The 22,501-nt window shown below is 44.3% G+C and overlaps 1 protein-coding gene across 1 annotated transcript in view; it reads left to right on the top strand.

Annotated features, from left to right (window-relative positions):
* The window catches only part of slc24a3 (solute carrier family 24 member 3), a 374,289-nt gene extending 352,105 nt beyond the window's left edge, over positions 1–22,184 (top strand). Inside the window, exons 13-17 of the mRNA XM_041182903.1 lie at positions 6,841–7,007; positions 11,199–11,313; positions 15,531–15,643; positions 17,844–17,909; positions 20,804–22,184. Coding sequence (XP_041038837.1) covers positions 6,841–7,007; positions 11,199–11,313; positions 15,531–15,643; positions 17,844–17,909; positions 20,804–20,953 — 611 coding nt within the window. The 3' untranslated portion in view covers positions 20,954–22,184. The remainder of the gene's footprint in view (positions 1–6,840; positions 7,008–11,198; positions 11,314–15,530; positions 15,644–17,843; positions 17,910–20,803) is intronic.
* The last annotated feature ends 317 nt before the right edge of the window (positions 22,185–22,501 follow it).

Genomic DNA, 22,501 nt, shown 5'->3' with positions numbered 1-22,501 from the left:
CAGCACACACTCTTCACAATAAGTTAACCTTCTCCCTAGGTTAATATTCAAATGCATTTATGGCGACCAGGAAGTTAAACATCTTCCCCTAAATCAGAAATGCAAAACTGAAGAAAACCAGTGACGCACGCCACACAAACTAGAGGAAAATTGTTATAACTTTGTTGGAAATCGTTAATGTTTCAAATGTTGGCTGCAAATTGGCAGCAAGCACCTCTTTCCTCCCTCCCCAACTCTGGACAGTTGATGGTTGGTGTTTTCTATGCTGTGGCTGTGCAAAGTGTCCTCTGTTTAATTGCTGCCTGGTCATTACGTGGCTGGAAGATGTTTGTACTCTTCTACTGGACAAAGGTGAGGCGTGCACAGATAATTTTTCTCAATTTGCATTGTAAAGTCAGAGCTTAACAAAAAAACAAACGGCAAAGGAAAATAATATGACTCAGAGAGCAGTGTCACTGTACAAACAGTGCCTGAACATTCATGGGACAATTAGATTCAAGGAAGGCAAATCGAGTTGTATCTGACAGACTAGCTGGGTCTCCTGAACTGCAGTGTGTTGTGTCCACAGGAGAAGGATAAGGGCAACCAGTGCATGGGAAGACTATCACTTCCAGATTCCCATCCCGGTCACTTAGCTGACTTGACTGTTTATCATCTTCCTCTCATTGTCGCTGGCTCAAAATCCTGGAACTCCTTACCCGACAACATGAGTCGCATGTTGACCGCAGCAGTTCAAGAAGGTCCACTGCCACGTTCTCGAGGGCAACAGTCGATGGTGCCGTCCTTGCCAGCAACAAGCATATCCCAAGAATGAATTTCTAAACTCTTCCTTGATCGCCATAAATAAGTATTTTGGCACATTGAGAAAATGTCTTATAAGGAGACGGTAAGAAAGTCCTTGTTTACAAAGGGAGGATGCAATAAGTCATCCCGTGTTTTCCATTGGGACACTGATGCTGGGTTCCGCTGGCCCTCTTCATCCCAGTTATTCATTTAAAAAGATTGCAAAACATCTTTTATGAAGACTGCGACTCAATAAAATTTAATGCATTCCACAATAATTTGCTTACTGGCTCTGATTGACATTTGATTAAGATGTAGGATGAGTGAGTCATCAGTCAAACATTAGGGTTACCATCTCTCCCAGCTTGTCTGAGAATTGTCTGGCAGCAGCGTTAGCAGCTCAGGAGATCTCCACCCTTTCAATTTCTAAGGGCACCTCAGGCCTAACCATCCAGACACAGGGATCATAGCCTGCAGCCTCCTCCCCTCCCCACAACCCTGCGTCCACAAATAGATGCATCCGAGCTTCAAGGCCTTGAGTTCCAATACAGTTTTTATAAAAAATTAATTTATGGGGATATATTTCCAAGTCAGGATGATATGTGGCTTGGAGGGGAACTTCCAGGTGGTGGTGTTCCCATGTCTCTGCTGCCCTTGTCCTTCTAGATGGTAGCGGTCGTGGGTTTGGAAGGTGCTGTCTAAGGAGCCTTGGTGAGTTTCTGCAGTGCATCTTGTAGTTGGTACCCACTGTTGCCACTGTCAATGGTGAAGGGAGTGAATGTTTGTGGATGTGGTGCCAATCAAGTGGGTTGCTTTGTCCTGAATGGTTTCAAGCTTCTTGAGTGTTGTGGGAGCTGCACTCATCCAGGTAAGTGGAGAGTATTCCATCACACTCCTGGCTTGTGACTTGTAGATGGTGGACAGGCTTTGGGGAGTCAGGAGATGAATTACTCGCCACAGGATTCCTAGCCTCTGACCTGCTGTTTTAGCCACAGTATTTATATGGCTAGTCCAGTTCAGTTTATGGTCAATGGTAACTCCCAGAATGTTGATAGTGGGGGAATTCAGTGATGGTAATACCATTGAATGTCAAGAGGGGATGATTAGATTCTCTCTTGCTGGAGATGGTCATTGCTTGGCATTTGTGTGGCATGAATGTTACTTGCCACTTATCAGCCCCAGCCTGGATATTGTCCAGGTCTTGCTGCATTTGGACACGGATGCTTCAGTATCTGAGGAGTCACGAATGGTGCTGAACATTGTGTAATCATCAGCAAGCATCCTCACTGCGATGATTAACCTCCAACAACCACAACCATTTTCCTTTGTGCTAGGTATGACTCCAAACAGCAGGGAGTTTTCCCCCTGATTCTCATTGACTCCAGTTATGCTAGGGCTCCTTGATGCCACACTCGGTCAAATGCGGCCTTGATGTCAAGGGCAGTCACTCTTGCCTCACCTCTGGAGTTCAGCTCTTTTGTCCATGTTTGAACCAAGGCTGTAATGAGGTCAGGAGCTTAGTGACCCTGTTGGAGCCCAAACTGAACATCCGTGAACAGGTTATTGTTAAGCAAGTGCTACTTGATAGCATTGTTGGTGACCCCTTCCATCAATTTACTGATGGTGGAGAGTAGACTGATGGGGTAGATTTGTCCTGCTTTTTGTGTACAGGGCATACCTGGGCAATTTTCCACATTGCCGGGTAGATTCCAGTGTTGTAGCTGTACTAGAACAGCTCGGCTAGGGGCACAGCAAGTTCTGGAGCCAGCATATTGTCAGAGCCCGTAGCAGTTGCAGTATCCAGTGCCTTCAGCTGTTTCTTGATATCATGTGGAGTGAATCGAATTGGCTGAAGACTGGCACCTGTCTTGCTGGGGACCTCCAGAGGAGGTCAAGATGGATCAGCCACTCGGCACTTCTGGCTGCAGATTTTTGCAAATGCTTCAGCCTTATTTTTTGCACTGATATGCTGGGCTCCTCCATCATTGAGGATGGAGGTATTTATGGAGCCTCCTCCTCCAGTGAGTTGTTTAATTGACCGCCACCATTCACGACTGGATGTGGCAGGACTGCAGAGCTTAGATCTGATCCGTTGGTTGTGAAATTGTTTAGCTCAGCTCACTTGCTGCTTATGCTGTTTGGCACACAGGTAGTCCTGTATTGTAGTTTCAGCAGGAAGACACCTCATTTTTAGGTATGCCTGGTGCTGCTCCTGGCATGCCCCCTACACTCTTCATTGAACCTGGATTGATCCCCTGGCTTGGTGGTAATGGTAGAGTGGGGGATATGCCAGACCAGAGGTTACAGATCGTGGTTGTGTCCAATTCTGCTGCTGATGATGGCCCACAGCGCCTCATGGTTGCCCAGTCTTGAGTTCCAGATTTTTTCGAAATCTATCCCGTTTAGCACGATGGTAGTGCCACATAATACGATAGCGGGTACCCTCAATGTGAAGACAAAGTCTTCACCTACCGACACCTACCGACACTGTCATGGACAGATGCATCTGCGACAGGCAGGTTGGTGAGGATCAGGTCAAGAATGTTCCTTCACCACCTGCCGCAGACCCAGTCTAGCAGCTATGTCTTTTAGGCCAACTCATTCTGCACTGGTGCTACTGACCACTCTTGGTAATGGACATTGAAGTCCCCTACCCAGTGTACGTTCTCCACCCTTGCCACCCTCAGTGCTTCTTCCAAGTGTTCTTCAATATGGAGGAGCACTGATTCATCAGCTGAGGGGGTTGGTACATGGTAATCAGCAGGAGGTTTCCTGTTTGACCTGAGACGTCATGGGGGCCGGAGTCAATACTGAGGACTCCCAGGGCAACTCCCTCCCAATGGTATACCACTGTGCCGCCACCTCTGCTAGGTCTGTCCTACGGGTGGGACAGGACATACACAGGGATGGTGATGGTGGTGTCTGGGACATTATCTGTAAGGTATGATTCCATGAGTATGACTATATCAGGCTGTTGCTTGACTAGTCTGTGAGACAGTTCTCCCAATTCAACCCTGGTTCAATGAGGAGTGTAGGAGGGCATGCCAGGAGCAGCACCAGGCATACCTAAAAATGAGGTGTCTACCTGCTGAAGCTACAATACAGTGCTACTTGCATGCCAAAGCAAGCAATTTTGGCACTAGCCCCCAGACGTTAGTAAGGAGGACTTTGCAGGGCTGAGTTTGCTGTTGTCGTTTCCAATGCTAGGTCAATTCATTCCTTTGTAGACTTTTTAGCAGTTTGATACAACTGAGTGGCTTTCTAGGCTATTTCAGAGGGCAGTTAAGAGTCAGTCACATTGCTGTGGGTCTGGACTCACATGTAGGCCAGACCAAGTGAGGATAACAATCAACAGTGATTGATTCTGACAATCAACAATAGTCGTCACTAAACTTTTAATTCTACCATCTGCTGTGGTGGGATTTGAATTCAGGCTGCAGAGCATTACTCTGTGTCTCTAGATTATCAGTCCAGTGGCAATGCCATTACACCACCATCTCCACCTAGCAAGGAGGGGGAAGCAGTTGAATTATGGATGTTAATTCTGCATAAAACACTGGCTCGGCCTCAACTGGAAAACTGTGCCCAGTTTTGAGCACCACACTTTAGGAAGGATGCAAAGGCATTAGAGGGGGCTGCAGAAGAGGTTCATGAGAATGGTTCCAAGGATGAAGAACTTCACTTATGTAGAAAGATTGGAGAAGTTGGGACTGTTGGGACTTGGCGAAGAGAAGGTTGAGAGGAAATTTGATAATTTGGACCAAGTAAATAAAGAGAAACTGTCCCTAAGGATGGCAGGATTGAGCACCAGAGGCCATAGATTTAAGGTGATTGGCAAAAGAAGGAACAGAGACGTGAGGAGAAACTTTTTCAGGCAGCAAGTGGTTAGGATCTGGAATGCATTGCCTGAGAGTGTGATGGATACTGGGTTTTCAAAGAGGCTTTCAAAAGGGAACTGCATCATTATCAGGAAAGGAAAAAATTGCAAGACTACAGGGAAAAGGTGGGAGAGTGGCACAAGGTCAATTACTCCTTCAGAGCATCAGCGCAGACACGACAGGCTGAATGGCCTCCTGTTCTGTAACCATTCTATAACTCTGTGATTCCACGTCTGTAGAAGTTAGAGGGAGCATGGAACAAAAGTTTAGAGTAGCATATGGCCATGCTTTGTAAGGACCAGAGCAATATTGGTTAAAATGGAAGATAATAAGAATATGAGGGAGAGAGTTTTAAATGTTTAAATGAGAGAGGAGAGGACAAGAAGATCAGAATGATTATCTAATTGGAACAGTATTGGTCTGATCGAAGCAAAAAACTGCAGATGCTGGAAATCCAAACCAAAAACAAAAATACCTGGAAAAACTCAGCAGGTCTGGCAGCATCTGTGAAGAGGAATACAGTTAACATTTCGAGTCCGTATGACTCTTCAACAGAACTAAGTAAAAATAGAAAAGAGGTGAAATATAAGCTGGCTGGGGAGGGGGGTGGTTAGAGCTGGATAGAGGGCCAGTGATAGGTGGAGATTGCCAAAGGATGTCACAGACAAAAGGACAAAGAGGTGTTGAAGGTGGTGATATTATCTAAGGAATGTGCTAATTAAGGGTAGAAAGCAGGACGAGCAAGGTACAGATAGCCCCTAGTGGGGGTGGGGAGGGGTGAAGGAATCGAAAAAGGCTAAAAGGTAGAGATAAAACAATGGATGGAAATACATTTAAAAATAATGGAAGTAGGTGGGAAAAGAAAAATCTATATAAGTTATTGGAAAAAAGGGGGGGAATCAGAAAGGGGGTGGGGATGGAAGAGAGAGCTCATGATCTAAAATTGTTGAACTCAATATTCAGTCCGGAAGGCTGTAAAGTGCCTAGTCGGAAGATGAGGTGCTGTTCCTCCAGTTTGCATTGAGCTTCACTGGAACAATGCAGCAAGCCAAGGACAGACATGTGGGCATGAGAGCAGGGTGGAGTGTTGAAATGGCAAGCGGCACGGAGGCCTGGGTCATGCTTGCAGACAGACCTAAGGTGTTCTGCAATGTGGTCACCCAGTCTGCGTTTGGTCTCTCCAATGTTCAGGAAACCACATTGGGAGCAACGAATGCAGTAGACTAAATTGAGGGAAGTGCAAGTGAAATGCTGCTTCACTTGAAAGGAGTGTTTGGGCCCTTGGACGGTGAGGAGAGCAGAAGTAAAGGGGCAGGTGTTGCACCTTCTGCAGTTACATGGGAAGGTGCCGTGGGAGGGGGTTGAGGTGCAGGGGGGTGATGGAGGAGTGGACCAGGGTGTCCCGGAGGGAACGATCCCTGCGGAATGCCGCCAGGGGGGATGAAGGGAAGATGTGTTTGGTGGTGGCATCATGCTGGAGTTGGTGTAAATGGTGGAGGATGATCCTTTGAATGCGGAGGCTGGTACGGTGATGAGTGAGGACAAGGGGGACCCTATCATGTTTCTGGGAGGGAGAGGAATGTGTGAGGGCGGATGCGTGGGAGATGGGCCGGACACAGTTGAGGACCCTGTCAACCACCGTGGCTGGAAAACCTCGGTTAAGGAAGAAGGAGGACATGTCAGAGGAACAGTTTTTGAAAGTGGCATCATCAGAACAGATGCAACAGAGGCGAAGGAACTGAGAGAATGGGATGGAGTCCTTACAGGAAGCGGGCTGTGAGGAGCTGTAGTCGAGGTAGCTGTGGGAGTCGATAGGCTTGTAATGAATATTGGTGGACAGTCTATCATCAGAAATGGAGACAGAGAGGTCAAGGAAAGGAAGGGAAGTGTCAGAGATGGACCATGTGAAAATGATGGAGGGATCGATATTGATGATCTGTACAATTGGGCTGATTTCCCAATACTTGCTGCTAGCAGTGAGTCCCAGCTAATAGTCATCCATTGACAATCATAACATAAACCCTGCCATGCCAGGCTGTCCACTGGCAGCTGGAGCTTGTGATGCCGGCCTTAGCACCTCAACTTATTTCTGTGTTTCCACCCCACCCCCCAGCCCGCCTATTGGGAAAGCTGTCCACATGTTTTGAGATTGAACCCCTCCTCTTCTTTGTCTCTGCAGTGGGAATGTGGGATGTGATAAAGTGGGTGATTGCATGGCCGCTGTGCTTCCTGATGTACTTCACCATTCCAAACTGTGCCAAGCCTCGTTGGGAGAAGTACTTCATGTTCACATTCGTCTCAGCTACCTTGTGGATTGCAATTTTCTCATACATGATGGTGTGGATGGTAAGTACAAGCTTCACTGAGGTTTAGAAGAAATAGGCTGCCCCTACCCCCACCTCACCCCACCAACTCCTGTTTTCATGAACCTTTCTAGCTTCTTTTTAAGAGTTCATGGAGGGGTCAAGGTGGACACTCATTGTCAGCTGCCCTGATGGATCAGGGGACGACAGCGCTTCCTGTGAAGGTTCCCGGTTCAATTCCTGGTCTGTGCTGAGCCGTGTGTCCTCGGGTAACATGGGCTCTGTCAGTCTGCTTCCATGTCTCCCAACTGCAGTCCCAAAATAATCAGCCATGGCTCCAACTCCCGATCACTTTGCTATGGCATCTGCCATACAGGGGATGAGGATGGGACCAGGCTTGGTGTCTCAGAGTTAATTAGTCTGCCGATGTCCACTGTCTAGGTGCACACATTGAGAATAGATACTAGGAGTGGTACCAGAGGGCAGTCTATAACTGTTAAAACTATACCTACCAATGCCTTCAGGAGTGGAGGAGAGAAAAATGATCCAAGCTGCATTGTTAGAAAGCCCTTATACCAGTTTGTTTTGTACATAAATTCACATTTGGACACCATCCAACTCACTCAGTTGATCAGAATGCAGCATTCGGCCGATTACATCAGCAGAACATATAACATCCTTCCCGTTCCTTTGATAGTCAAGAGGATAAACATGCTCCTTGTGACCTTTGTTTGAACCCACTCAGTTCCAAGCAAGTTTGGCCAGACTTACCACAGCCACAGGCCAGTAGTGAACTGTTGTTATCGTGCAAACCTCATCATTTACTGCCTCGCTGTGAGAACACTCTCCCCATTTCATGTGTACATTGCGCGTCACGGATTAACATTTCTTGTTTTCCAATTGGTGAATCATCTGAGTCTGCCTGTATACATTCCCTAATTCTCCCAGGAATCCCTTACATTTCCCAGATTGCAGCCAGTTTAATATATGCAGCCTTGTTGGGTACTTGCATCCAGTGAAGTCCTGTAGAGTTAGGACTTTGCAATCCCTTGACATTATGCATGAGGGTAGACTTGTATTTGGCAAAGTTACGTTCCTGTGTGCACACACTAACCTGTTTTATGGAAGCATAATATTTTCAAGTATTTATTGTGTTTATTGCTGTGATAGAACAGTATCTTTCATTGGCAAATTTGTAATTGGTTATTTTAATAATTGCTTATTTTTTTTTACTGAGGGCCATCATATGACATACAGTGAAAAGATTGGGATAATCTGCTCCCAAAAACTTATTGCAAGGACTCAATGGTAACACAATGAGAGTTGAAAAAATTTAATTACAGACGGTTAGCCTAACATCAGTAGTAGGGAAAATGTTAGAATCTATTATAAAGGATGTGATGACAGGACACTTAGAAAATATCAACGGGATTAGACAAAGTCAACATGGATTTATGAAAGGGAAATCATGTTTGACAAACTTGCTGGAGCTTGGGCCCCAGCTATTCACAATATAGATCAATGATTTGGATGAGGGAACCAAATGTAATATTTCCAAGCTTGCTGATGACACAAAACTTGGTGGAATGTGAGCAGTGAGGAGAGCGTTACTAGGCTTCAAGACAATTTAGATAAGTTGAGTGAGTGGGCAAATACATGGCAGATGCAGTATAACATGGATAAATGTGAAGTTATCTGCTTCAGTAGGAAAACAGAATGGCAGGCTATTATTTAAATGGTGATAGACTGGGAAATGTTGCTGTACAAAGGGACCTGGGTGTCCTTGTACACCAGTCACTGAAAGCAAACATGCAGGTGCAGCAAGCAGTTAAGAAGGCAAATGGCATAACAAAGACAAAAATTACTGGAAAAACTCAGCAGGTCTGGCAGCATCTGTGGAGAGGAACACTTTGAGTTGAGGCAAATGGCATGTTGGCTTTCATTGTGAGAGTACTTGAGTACAAGAGCAAGGATGTCTTACTGCAGCCATCCAGAGCCTTGGTGAGACCACACCTGGAGTATTGTGTGCAGTTTGGTCTCCTTACCTAAGAAAGGATATACTTGCCATAGAGGGAGTGCAGCGAAGGATCATCAGACTGACTCCAGCTTGGCAGGATTGTCTTTTGCGAAGAGATTGGGTCGCCTATTAAGTATTCACTGGAGTTTAGAAGAATGAGAGGGGATCTCACTGAAACGTAGAAAATTCTGACAGGGCTGGACAGGCTGGATGCAGGGATGATATTTCTTCTGGCTGGGGTGTCTAGAACAAGGGGTCACAGTCCCAGGATATGGGGTCAGCCATTTAGGACTGAGATGAGGAGAAATTTCTTCACTCAGAGGGTGGTGAATCTTTGGAATTCTCTACCACAGAAGACTGTGGAGGTGAAGTTACTGAATATATTTAAGGAGATAGGTAGATTTCTAGAGGCATTTAGGGGTATGGAGAGAGAGAGCAGGAGTGTGGCATTGAGATAGAGGATCAACCATGATTATATTGAACAGCGGAGCAGGCTCGAAGAGCCAAATGACCTAAACCTGCTCCTGTGTTCTATGGCTCTATGTTTCTATAAGGGCAGGAGGGAAGCTAGAAGATTTTCCAGCCAGAGAATGGATGGACTAAGGAATCGTGCCCTGGGGGATTGACCACGGGAAAGTAGGAACATGGAGGGAAAGTGCAGAGGATGACCATTAAAATAATCAAAAAATGCGAGTATTAAGTGAGGCTAACCTATCCCGTGAGCTGTGAAACATTCCGTATGGGAGCTCCATGATGCAGCCAATTTCAGTCCAGGACTTGCAGGGTCTTGATGGTGGGAGAAATCAGGATCACAAGACCATACCTTTTAATGTTTTACTTTCTGTTTTTTTCTTTGTGTCCCCTGAAAATGAATTCAAGCAAAGTTCCCCAAAGTTCAAAAAATAGGTGTTTGAAGAGAAGCAGATATGGGTGTGTGCGTCTGAGAGAGGGAGAGAGATTCTGTTAACAGCTGTTAGAAGAACCAGGTGTCCTGGAAGTCAAGGAAACAACGCAAGCCAAGAGCAAAAACCGGGAAGGAGTATAGGATGGGATCCAAAACTCTCCAGTCAGATGCACTGAGTGATGGTAGGGTGGTCCATAACTTAACTTTGCTACAAGAGCACTCTCTGTGAGGTCAGAACCAATGACACAAACTGGACACAGCTGTGGGCTCACATTCCATCTTCTCCCTTCTCCTGTTGGGAAAAGCTGTGCGAGTGGTTGTGCTCTGCCGCAGGATAAACTGTGTAGTCATTTCTCAGATCACAAAATACCACCAAAGATTTTACAGCTACTCTTCCTTCAATAGAAGACTGACTTTCCTTTCAAGTTGGGATTGTAGATCCTGGGATGTTTTTGAACTGGAGATTAAGAATTCACTTGAAATATTTTATCATTCATAAATACTGGGTTGAAAACGTGAACATCATTGGAATTGGGGATGGTCCTTAGCTTACAAAGAAATTGTCAACCTTTTGCAGTGTTATGAGCTGTTAGCTTGTTGTGTTCACTCAGATGTTAGTGCAGGGGAGCTCTTCCTATATCAGTATCAAGGGTTCCCAGGCTTGGCTTAGTACAGGTTGGATCCAGAGAAGGACCTTATCTGCAGTCCAGTACAAGCTCAGAAGAGAACTCCCTGGTGCAACAATGCATCATTTTCTGTTGTACACACCAGTTGTCCTACGGGGTGAGGTTAACAGTTTACGGTAGTTTTTTGCTGTGGGGCCCTCACCCCATTTGGATTTGGGTTGAGACTGGAAGGTTAATGCTCTTGCAACTGACATAACAAAATGTCCATTACCAGCATTTTGGGCTGGATTCGTCCCCCAGCTGCAGATGTGAAGGGACTCGCTGCTAATCCACTCTATACCTAATTGTTTTGTGCATGCCAGTTGGGAGCTGTGATTCAGATTGTAAATAAGGCACAGTGGAAACCATGCTGCAGCTCTTTATCGCAGGGTTAATGCTGGTAGCTCAGACATTTGGAAGGGAGACTGGGAGACATGAATGCAGAGGTGCTCAAAATGCACATGATGTGAATGACCAAAATAAATGCATTTGGAAATAAATTCAGGTAGAAGTGCATGCCCAACTGTGGTCAGTGCAGTAGTAATCTGCAGTGATGGCTCATCGGTGGTTATCTTAGTGTGAAAGCCATAAAATAAACGCTTTTGGAATCCTGTGCTCGGTTACTAAAAGTAATGTGCTGTTGTCTAGGTCACAATAATTGGGTACACACTAGGAATTCCTGATGTTATAATGGGAATCACCTTCCTGGCAGCTGGAACAAGCGTACCAGATTGCATGGCCAGCCTTATAGTTGCCCGGCAAGGTAAGCATTACATAAATATCAACACTGAGAGCAATGTATTGCTGAGAAAAGAGAGTAATGTATTGTTTCCTGGTTTGAATTTGAAACAAAAGCTTGGCAGTTAACTGTTCTCTGCTGCATTTTCCATGGCAATGCCTCCAGCAATCAGAGTCTACTTGCCAACCAATCAGCACTATCTTCTCATGAACATAAATTGTTGCTCCCTTTACTGTTGGATTATCTTGCATAGCTGTCCTGATGAGTGCAAGATGAAAAGCTTTGCCATGTCTCTTTTTTTCAGCAATAGTCAAGCTCTGTATGACCAAAAGTCTATTTATATACCTGAGAGAAATGTATAAAGCCGCCTTGCCAATTGGAATATGATTTAAATGCTTAGGCCTGAAGTCAGTTTGTGGTTCAGCAAGTCTGCTTATCTTATATATAATTTGCACAGTATATTCTCCATCCACATATCCAAGGTACAGTTCTTTTTGTGCATTGCAATAGATTTATTTTGCATTAATTTATTTGTGCTCGATCGTCAAAATAAGGCATGTCAAGGAGGGAGAATGGAACACTTCTAACACCCACAGCCAGCCCCAAGCTCTCTCAGGCTAGGCACAGTATGGTTGAGGGTCTGATGCAAACTCAAACTCCCTCTTTTCCATCTCAACAAAACCCATTAATCCCACACTCAGAAGACAACCTACTGCTACGCTCCTGTGAATTTTCACTGAATTATTGACTCACGGCCAAGAGTCATGGCAATGTGGCCCACTAAATTCTACTTGTGTTTATATTTGTTACTCATTGCTCCATCCTGCTTGAATTTTGTGTACCCAGAAGTTTATCAACAGGGAAGATCTTGGAGCTCTAGCCATGTTGCTGGATAATTATAACTCGAAGCACCGAGACCTGTCTGTATCCACAAGCCAGGATGAGAACATAAGAAATAGAAGCAGGAATAGAACATTCAGCCCCTCGAGCCTGCTCCGCCATTCAATAAGATCATGGCTGATGATTTTGTGTTTCAATTTCCACATTCCCATCTACCCCCGATAACCTGTATGCAGGTTATATGCATATTAATGGAAACATTGACCTAAACTTTAGAGATGACCACTGATGACCACAGTGGACCCCTAAATGGTCCACTGAGATAGAAGGGCTAAATAAAAAGATAACGGGCTGCCAAGAGTAAATAAGGGGTTGCAGCAGCAGATTGCTTCAACGTTACATCAGAAGGATTGTCAAGGAAACCCTTGGAGTTCAGGTATACTTAATGCTTTGCCCTCATCAATGTGTGATTCAAAAGGCATCCGTACCATTAGGTACTGCAAACCCTCCCCCCACCTTATCTCACTGGATATCCTGAAGCAAACTTCATACCATCCATCTTCCGCTTTTTCTTGGCAACCCAATCACTTTTTTCACCTTTCTGTGCAACCTTATCCCAACTCGGCACTCTCTCCCTTCCCCGCAAATTTTGTAAACTTTTACAGGAGATTTGCAAAGCACTTTGAGCAAGTCAGAAGGGAAGAAGCACAACAGAAGCTAACCGAAAAGCTACAGATATATTAACTTCATTTTATGAGAGTAACCGGGAGGTAATTAATTTGCTAAATAAATACTTATCACAAAATTTTTAACCAGAAAAGACCCCAACAATACATAACTTGCATTTTTATAGCACCTTTAACATATCTTAAAAAAAGGCCAGAAGACACTACACAGGAGTGAAAAAGACCAGTCCAGAGCAGATGATGTGAGCGGTGCTGACTGAATGCTCGGTCAAAGAGGGTTTTAAGGGGGTCTTAAAGGGAGAGAGGAAATGAAGAAGTAGGGAATTCTACAACTTAGGCTCAAGTTGGCTGAAGGCACAGGCACCAGTGGTGGTACGAAATGAGTGGGAATGGACAAGAGGCCAAAGTTGGAGGGTCACAGAGATTCTGGAGCACTGGCAAAGGTTACAGACCTTCGGAGGTGTGAGGCCAGGAAGGAATTTAAACAGGGGAATGAGAATTTTAAATTTGAAACAGGAGCCAATGTAAGTCAGTGAGTATAAAGGTGATGAATGAGCAGGACTTGGTTATGGAATAGTGTGGATGAGCCAAAGTATATGGAAGCTGGAGGACGGCCAGAAGTAATCAAGTGTAGCGGTGACAAAAAGTATGGATGAGAGTCTCATCAGCAGACAGGCTGAGCCAGGAATGGAGACTGGCAACATCATGGAGGTGTAAGTAGGCAGTCTTTTTGATGGAGAGGATATACAGTCAAAGTTCAGCTTGTGGAGAGACAAGCCAGTGAAAGCTGGTGGCTCCCAATGGATTTGGGGTGGGAGTGACCCCCCTTTAGTTGCAGAGGGCGCCCCTCCCATAATGGCAACGGCACCACCTACCTTCAGCAACCCCGCAATCACCAGGGCTTGCCTTCCAAGCTCTAGCTACCCCCCACTGCCACACCCTCTACGAGGGCACCCAGTCATTGAGGCACCTTCATCTGCGCTGCAGCCTCAGCCATGGCCTTGCTAGTGGTGGCAGACACTTAGTTGGCAGCTGCTGACAAAATGAGGCCCCAGGTCCTGCCGAAGCAGGGTCGCCACCCACCCCCATTTTCAGCGGGTTTTCTGCCACCTCAGAAAAGGATTTGGTCATTATATCCATGGATAATGTCAGTGAGGGCAGCATCAGATGAAAATCAAGAGGGGTCAAGGATAGATCCTTCAGAGGACTCCAGAGGTAATGGTGCAGAGGTAGGAAGAGAAGCCATTGCTGGAGATGTTCTGGCTGCAAGTTTATAAGTAAGAATAGAATGAAACAAGGGTAGTCCCACTGGAATGGAGAACGGAGAAGAGGTGTTGGTGGTGCATGGTCTGATTGACTATGTCAACGGCTATAGAAAGGTTGAAAAGGATGGTACACCAAGGTCACAGTTATCGAGGATATCATCTGTGACTTTGATAAGAATTCTGTCAGTCACTTTGCTGAGGCAGAAGCCTGATTGGAGAAATTCAAATATGGAATTGGGGGAGAGATTGACACAGATTTGGGAGCAACAACACAAAATGTTCATGGATTTTGGCGAAGAAATCAAGATTGGAGATGGGGCAGTAGTTTGTAATGACAGAGGAATCAGTAATGTTTTCTGTAAGAGAGAGGAATGATGATGGTTTTGAAATGGAGGGGACAGTGTCTGAGGAGAAGGAACCATTCACAATGTTGGCTAAAGCAGGGGCCAGAAATGGAAGTTAGGCAGTCAGCAGGTTCGTGGAAAGAGGGTCAAGGAAGCAAGAGGTAGGTCTCTGGGACAAGATGAGCTTGGAGAGAGCATGAGGGAAAATAGGAGATGAAGGCACGGGTTCTTGGCTAGGGCGGGGAGGAATCTTGGGGGAGGTTTGGCCTTGTAGGCAAGAAAAAAAGAGGGAATGCAGTGGGCAAGTTCCTGTTAAATCCACAGCATCATTGTAATGGTCCACAAAAATCTTGTCGACGGCAACAATTCTATTTGTGAGTAAATGGGTATTCTGGAGGGAGATGCGGTGATTGTTGACCCACTGGTTATGCCCAATGGGAGCGGATGGAGGAGGGACAGGTTCAAGAGATGTCAAGAGAAGAAAATAAAATGCAAGATAAAAGTAGTGGGTTTGAGTTTAAATCAGCAGCCACAAATAGACACAATGGGAATTCAGCATGGCAATGATTGGGAGAGCTGTACCCTAGTACAGAAGATAGGGAGGAGATGATATGGGACAGTCCAGAGTTGAAAAGGGCCTTAATAACTGGATAAAGGGAAGAAGACAGGGGGTTATTATAAAGGATGTTGGGTTACGCTGGGAGGGAATGTCACTGAATGAGATGCCTAGGAATCTGTGCTGAGATGCCTGTTGTTTCCACTGCACATAGTGATCTGGAAGTGCAGGTTTACTAGCTAGGTTTGAACAAGACATCAATCCAGGAGAGAATGTGGACTTATAGGAGGTGGCCAGAATCTTACAAAGAGAGCACAATCCTGGGTTACTCATTGGTAAATCATATTCAGTACAAAGAAATGCACACTGTCGGTAAAAACCAAAGTTTTTTGTCCTCTGTCCATGGGATAGAGCTTGGCAAAGGGAAAGTGAACAAAACATTGGAAGTGTTTGCTGACTCACCGCTCAATATATCCAAGAAGTATGAGGTAGTAGTAAAAAAAATTGAGTAAGATGTTGGATAACAAATGACCTCTTCTGATATTCACAGGCATGGGAGATATGGCAGTATCTAATTCTATAGGAAGCAATGTCTTTGACATCTTAATGGGACTTGGCCTACCCTGGACTATAAAAACAATTGCGGTTAATTACGGATCATATGTAAGTATTCATCCTGTGCAGTTATTGAGTATAAAAATATTACAGTACTGACATATTTTGCAAACTGCCAGGCCACAGTCTTTACCCCTTTAGCCTGAGTTTATTTATCATGCAACTTTTTAAGGTGATGTACAGAGCCCACCACAAAACAAGGTAATTTTTTCTTCGACTATCTGATGCTGGAGGAGTTCACCGCCGAACCTACCGTCCTCCTCCCTTCCCGGCCCGTAACCCTACCTGTCAATTTTCAGGGCAACTAGGGACGGGCAGCGAATGCTGGTTTTGTCAGCGATCCCCTCAAAACCCATGAGAATATAATAAAAGAAATTCCTATGTCTCTTCATCCATCATTTTGTGCCCATTACAAACCTACATGGTCTTCTTTTGATAAACAGCCAGTCATATTTTCATAACAAAAACAGAATTACCTGGAAAAACTCAGCAGGTCTGGCAGCATCCAGCATCCGCAGTTTTTTTGTTTTTATTTTGGTCATATTTTCATCTCCACCCTCCCCACCCCCGCCTTCCATAACTACTTAACATCAGAACGCTACCAAAATTCCACTATCCCACCATGTGAACCCCCACCCAATCATTTAGCTCTTCCTTCACTTTTAACAATTGGGGCTGTGCAATGGTGATGAATATTTAACAACCCAAAATGATTAAAGGTGGGTGAAGAGGGAAATCAGGCCCTTTCACCAAACAAGTCCATTCAGAGGCTTTTATATTTGATTTAGGTTACAGTGGTGCATTTGGAGACAATGTTTGAAGATAGTGTACATTCCCCCTGCCCCCAGAGACAGAATATGACTCCACAAATGATTGGGCAAGATGAATAGCCACTAAAACCAGGGCTTGCCACTCAACGCTCATTTCCTCTCCGTGCCAGCTGAGTTGTGGACCAGCAATTCACTTGCACACACTTTCCCACAATATCTGGGCAAGTCTTTGGCCAGGACTATAAAGTTATGAACCAAACTCTAGAGGGCCTGCAGTATTTCCAGGGCTTCAGAACCACCAAAATATAACTCAGGCAAACACAGGCATTAGCAATTTATCCATCTGCAGTGGAAAAAGGGGCATGATACTTACTGCAGGGTGATCAACATTGCGAATGTTACAATATTGAGGTGGTCCCTGTAGAAATGGGATGTCCAGCAATTGCCTGTTGTGGTCCAGGATGGAGTACCTGTTCTTTCATTATCAGAGTCACAAATATACAACAAAGCAAAAAAGGGGTTTATATAGTGTCAAACCTGGGTGTGTCCCCATCTACAGAAGCTGGTTTGTAAGGATAGAGATGCAGCAAAATAAAAGCGAAATACTGCAGATGCTGGAAATCTGAAAGAAAACAGAAAATGCTGGAAAAACCCAGCCGATCTGGCAGCATCTGTGGTGAGAGAAACAGAGTTAACATTTCGAGTCCGGATGACTCTTATATTGAGATGCAGCAAAGTTGATTATCCCTTCCAATTCAGCACTGCTCGTTACCAATGACTTTAGGACAAGACAGTATGAAGCTTTGTGTAACCTCTCCCCACATCCATATCAAGTAATATGCTGAAGGTGCTGCCAAAGCTGACACTTGGAGAATATGCATCCGAGCCAGATATCCAGGGACTGCCAGGCCCTGTGTAACTGAGAGTCACTGGCATGGATTTTCCAAGTCCTCATACATGGGAAAAAACTTTGGACACTGAGGAGGCTCATTGAAAAATCATGGGCAATTGGTTCCAGGTGATTGGCTTGTTGGTTAGCTGGGTTGGCTGGGCGGCTGGTTTGCGATGCAGAGTGATGCCAACAGCGCAGGTTCAATTCCCGTACCCATGAAGGCCCCGCCTTCTCAACCTCGCTGCCCACCTGAGGTGTGGTGACCTTCAGGTTAAACTCACCACCAGTCATCTCTCTATCTGATGAGAGAGCAGCCTATGGTCCTCCGGGATTACGGTGACTTTCACTTACGATTTTCTGATAACATGCTTAGAAGGAATTGGAATAGCTGCCGTATTATCTTCAAGGCTTGAAGGGAAAAAGCAGTGGGAAAAGAAACTGAATAAATAAGTTTAGCCAGTGAGCTGGAGACTAAAGTGTAATTTTTACATCTCACACCGCACTCTAATCAGCAGAAAGAAGTCTAGTATGACCACTGTGAAACTTTCTGCAAGAAACATAAAATATTTCCTTTCTCTTTATTTAGTTAGCGTTGAACAGTCGGGGGCTTATATATTCAGTGGGACTGCTGCTAGCTTCTGTCTTCGTAACAGTAAGTATTCACTCCCATCATGTTTGGACCAGCTCATTGCCAGTGTGTTATGAGATTGATATCACTGCTGAGCCAGTGGTGAACTGCAGTTGTTGCTTGTGCAATGATGTTGCCATAACTCGCTCCATGGGTGTATGCTACTGATGTCATAACATCTGGTTTTGTTGCTTTTCTGTAAGAGGCAATTCAAAGGATTTATTCTGAATTTCCTAAAACTTTCTCTCCTGAGGACCTGTTTGTTTTTCTACATGCTTTTCTGCACTCATAAATTCTTCAAATTTTACCTGCTTACAGCACCAACTCTTTTACATGTCTCTCTTCCGCATAATCTGCTTTCTTCCCTTCTCTCAGACAGGCATGCTCACACTTGAACTTCAGCTAAACCAAGATACTATTTCAACCAATCTGTCCAACTTGAGTCAAAATTCTCATCATGAATTTGAAAAAATCCATCTAAATACATTCCAGAAATTCTAATTAACCAGTTAACTTTCGAAGCTCTTCCTCATCCAATTGCTGGTGTGTGAGAAGTCTGCAGGCTTACATTTTATTGCAGATAATTCTGTCTCAAGGACTAGAAAGTACGATGTTAAGTCGCCAGCAAGGGCAGGAAAAAAAACCCCTTTCTGTACTGTTTGTCATGGTTGATTATCTGGCTCCAGCACTATTTTGCGCTGTGGTACCCAGATGCACTGAAGGAATTTGACAGTATCAAGCCCCAAAGTCGGTGTGCTTCCTACAGTGTTTTAGTGAGATTTCTTTTCAGCGGAAGAACACTACCATAGTGTAGCCTCACACCACACCTAATTGTAAGGGGGTCCACATCAAGTATATTTTGTTAGGGAAAGCACCATTGCCAAAACTTGGGCCAGAATATTGTTGTTGGAGTGCGGGGGCGGGCCCGACATGCAAAATGACGCGCGATGACATCGGGCGAGTGTCCCAACGTCATTGTGCATCATTTAGATATTTCATTTGGTGGGAGCGCACCAGAGGCAGCTGTGTGCCCGCCGAACTGTCATTTAGATATTTCGTTCAGCGGGCATGTGCCAGAGGCAGCTGCGTACCCGCTGAACTGTCAACAGCCTATTCAGGCCATTAAAAAACCAACTAAAGTTGTTACCAACGCAGGCTAGGAGCGCAGGCAGCCTTCGCATTTTTCAGGAAACCTCATCCACGGGCTGGATGAAGTTTCCTGAAGGTTTAATAAAATAATTAAATAAAATTTGCAAACTGTAAAAACATGTCCCAGCTCATGTGACATGGGGACATGTTCGAATAATTTTTCAGACCCTTTATTCAAGATTTCCATTACCAACCTAATCTCCCCGAGGCAGCGACGTGCATAAAATGGCGACGTGCAGCCGATCTCAGGCAGCGATTGGCTCTGCGCCCGCTCCTGCCCAACATAGGTAAGTTCCTGGCCGTGGTTGCTTAGCGACACTGGAAGATTTAAACCAATGTGAACGTCTTTGCCCTCACGTATGAAACTTGAAACTAAAATCACGTAACATTTTAGTAATATTAACATTATACAACTTAAAATTATTGACTGATTTTTTTATGCAAATTAATATTCCTGTTCTTGAACCTGAGATTGTTCTTCAGTTGAGCAGTTGGACATGACCTCACTGGGTGTTACCAAAAACTGTTACGGAAAAGTACCGATAATTTATGCAGGGTCGAATTTGCTTTTGGGTACCTCATTTTAATATCTGTCGTTCCAAAATTAAAGGATTGCAAGCTTATTTCTTCATGCTTCCTGTAAAAATCTGCCTGTCTGATTTTAGGCCATTAATGATCTCTCACCAACCAACACTCACTTATAATTTGGCATCATCATGGGTACGTGTATGTATACTTACAGCTTACTAAGTTGTTCACTATCTGACATACGACTACAGCCAGTTCAGGCTGTATTCTGCTACTGCTGAGTAGAATGATGATCACCTCACTAGATCTGTTGTTCCGGGATTTGACCTTGAAAATATACATGCCGTGCTTAGGGTTAGGCTCAGCTCTGACATTCTTCGCCTCGACTCACCCCTCAGTCAAGTGCCAGCGGGCAGGCATGACATGAAGCTGCACTGAGTAGCATCCTTCTATTAGAAGACACCCCAGTAAAAGTCAGCATCTTCAGATGAGGAGCAGAGCAAATGGGGTGGGTGGGGGGTGAATTTCAAACAAATGTAGTATCGTGCTGAACTCTCAACGCACACAAACCGCAACAAGATTTATATTACTGGATCTTGCAAAGCTCAATAAGTAAGGAAAACGACATGGATTTATTGTCTCCTGAAGTGATTTTTATTGTCACAGGTTTAACAAGGGGGCATAATCTTAAAATTTGGGCTAGGCCATTCCAACATGAAATCAGAAGTACTTCTTCATACAAAGGGTAGTATTTCGAACAGTTTCCTACATAGGGGGAGCGGGCAGGGAAGTGGAGATGAGGTCAGAGATCATCCCCGATCTTACTGAATGGCAGAGCAGGATTGAGGGGCCGCATGGCAAACTCCTGCTCCTATTTCTGATGCTCTTAAGTCTGGAACTCTCTGTCCCTAAAGGTTGTGGATGTTGGAGGATAATTGGAGCTTTTGGGACTGAGATCAATAGGTTTTTGTTAGGTTAAGGGTACCAGAGGAAGGTGGGAAGATGGAGTTGCAATGCAGATCAGCCATGATCACATTGAATGCAGAACAGGATCAAGAGGCTGAATGGCCTCTTCCTGCTCCTAATGTTCCTTTGTGCTATCACCTGGTTTGTCTTTGTGTTTGTGAGCCCTTGTAAAGACACTAAACAATCATGCACATGAGAGAAATGTGAGATATTGAAGATGGCTTTTAACGAAACCCTAAAACCTGTTGTTGGTGCTTTTGTTGTTTCCTCCATAGGTCGTTGGCGTTCATTTGAACAAATGGAAACTAGATAAGAAGCTTGGGTGTGTGTCCCTCTTCCTCTACGCCGTTTTCTTGTGTTTCTCCATCATGACAGAGTTCAACGTATTCACTTTTGTGAACCTTCCCATGTGCCGGGAACACTGATGTACAGTGAAGATGACCTGGGAGCAAGCACCTTGGTATCAGTGCAATACAAAAACAATACAAAGAGTTGAAGTCCCATGGCTTATTGTTGGCAACATGGAACTGCTCTTACTGAGAACTTGGTACAAGACATATTTTTGAGAGAAAAAAAACACCTGTATTGATGTGAACGTATTTTTAATGTATTTATGTGGAGTCATGATAGAGACACACACACACACACACACACACACACACACAGACACACACACACTCGAAACTATCTGATTTCGTTGGCTGCTAATTAACGTAAGGCTGGAAGATGTACCTGCCACGTTTGTATATTCTCAGTTATATCAGAAAAAATATTTTGCCCTGAGACAGAAGAGTGGGATGATAGAGGTTTAATGGTAATTGCTATTGAAGAAAATAAGGTGTGTCTGGAAGCAAGGGATTATAATGCCCTGTGATTTTTACCTCTCACTTTCTCCCCTTTCCATCCCCATTCTCCATCTCCCCTGCCCTTCTCCCAGAGAGCTTGAATACCAAGAATGTACATATCGACAAGAGTCACCTTATCTTTATGCTCACCAGCTGTTCCTACTGCTTAAAGGAAAGTGGAATTGAAGCTTTGAGCCACAGCCTTCAAGCAGTCTGTGATGTGAAATTTGAAATCTCTACAGTCACTGCACTGCAGTTTGTACCCAGATACTACTGCTTCCTGATGAGACTGATTTTTCCGGGAGGTATATTTGCACGAAACTTTTATTTTGTGTTTGGAACAGTTGCATAGTCAATGGTACATGTGTGTATATTGATGGTATAAAAATGTATATATTGGGAATTTTTTTCTTTTCGAAAAGGTAGAGTATATAAGATATTATTATTATTATCACAGTTTTACCCAGCTGCACGGTTTTAGATTTGGAAATATTGATGAAGGTACAAATGCTGCAGCTGAAGAAGCAAAGTTGCTCTAGTTTTTGTCTGTACAGGTAGTTTTAAGAATAAAGCATGTTTAATTTATATATTTATAAAAACAGCACAGGAGGCCACTTTGCAGTTTCACAGCACATTTTTACAGGAATATTTGAAAGCTCCGTGCACGCCTGCATGCTTGACACCCCTGGTCTTAGTGTAATGTCTTCTTCAGCTTGTTTGCTACTTCCTGCAGAGAAGAAATGACCGTGATGAAGAAGACTGTTGTCTTTAACTGTTGCTGTAGTTAATAAATTTGTAGATGACTTTGCTACAAAATGGCTCCACCAAACTGATTGTAGTTAGTTGTCTCCATCTAAATATAACTGGTTCCTTTGTAATTTAAGTGATGATATAATGATACCACTGAATGCCCAAGTTATGATCTGAAAGGGGTGAATTGTTATACAATGTATCACACCTCACCAAAGTTTACAAGCCAACACCAACTACTACAGGACAGTGTTAAATCATATTTTCAATAAGAACGTGATTTGTTTTTTGCTCTGAGGATGCAATACATGAGAAATTTAATGCACTTCAAACTTTTTATAGACATTAAGCTTCAGGGTTGGATTGCCATAAGTGAGT

This window comes from Carcharodon carcharias, chromosome 2 (assembly GCF_017639515.1).
Source record: "Carcharodon carcharias isolate sCarCar2 chromosome 2, sCarCar2.pri, whole genome shotgun sequence".
Taxonomy (NCBI): domain Eukaryota; kingdom Metazoa; phylum Chordata; class Chondrichthyes; order Lamniformes; family Lamnidae; genus Carcharodon; species Carcharodon carcharias.
Note: the sequence above shows the minus strand (reverse complement) of the source record. Positions and strands in the feature narration are given on the sequence as shown.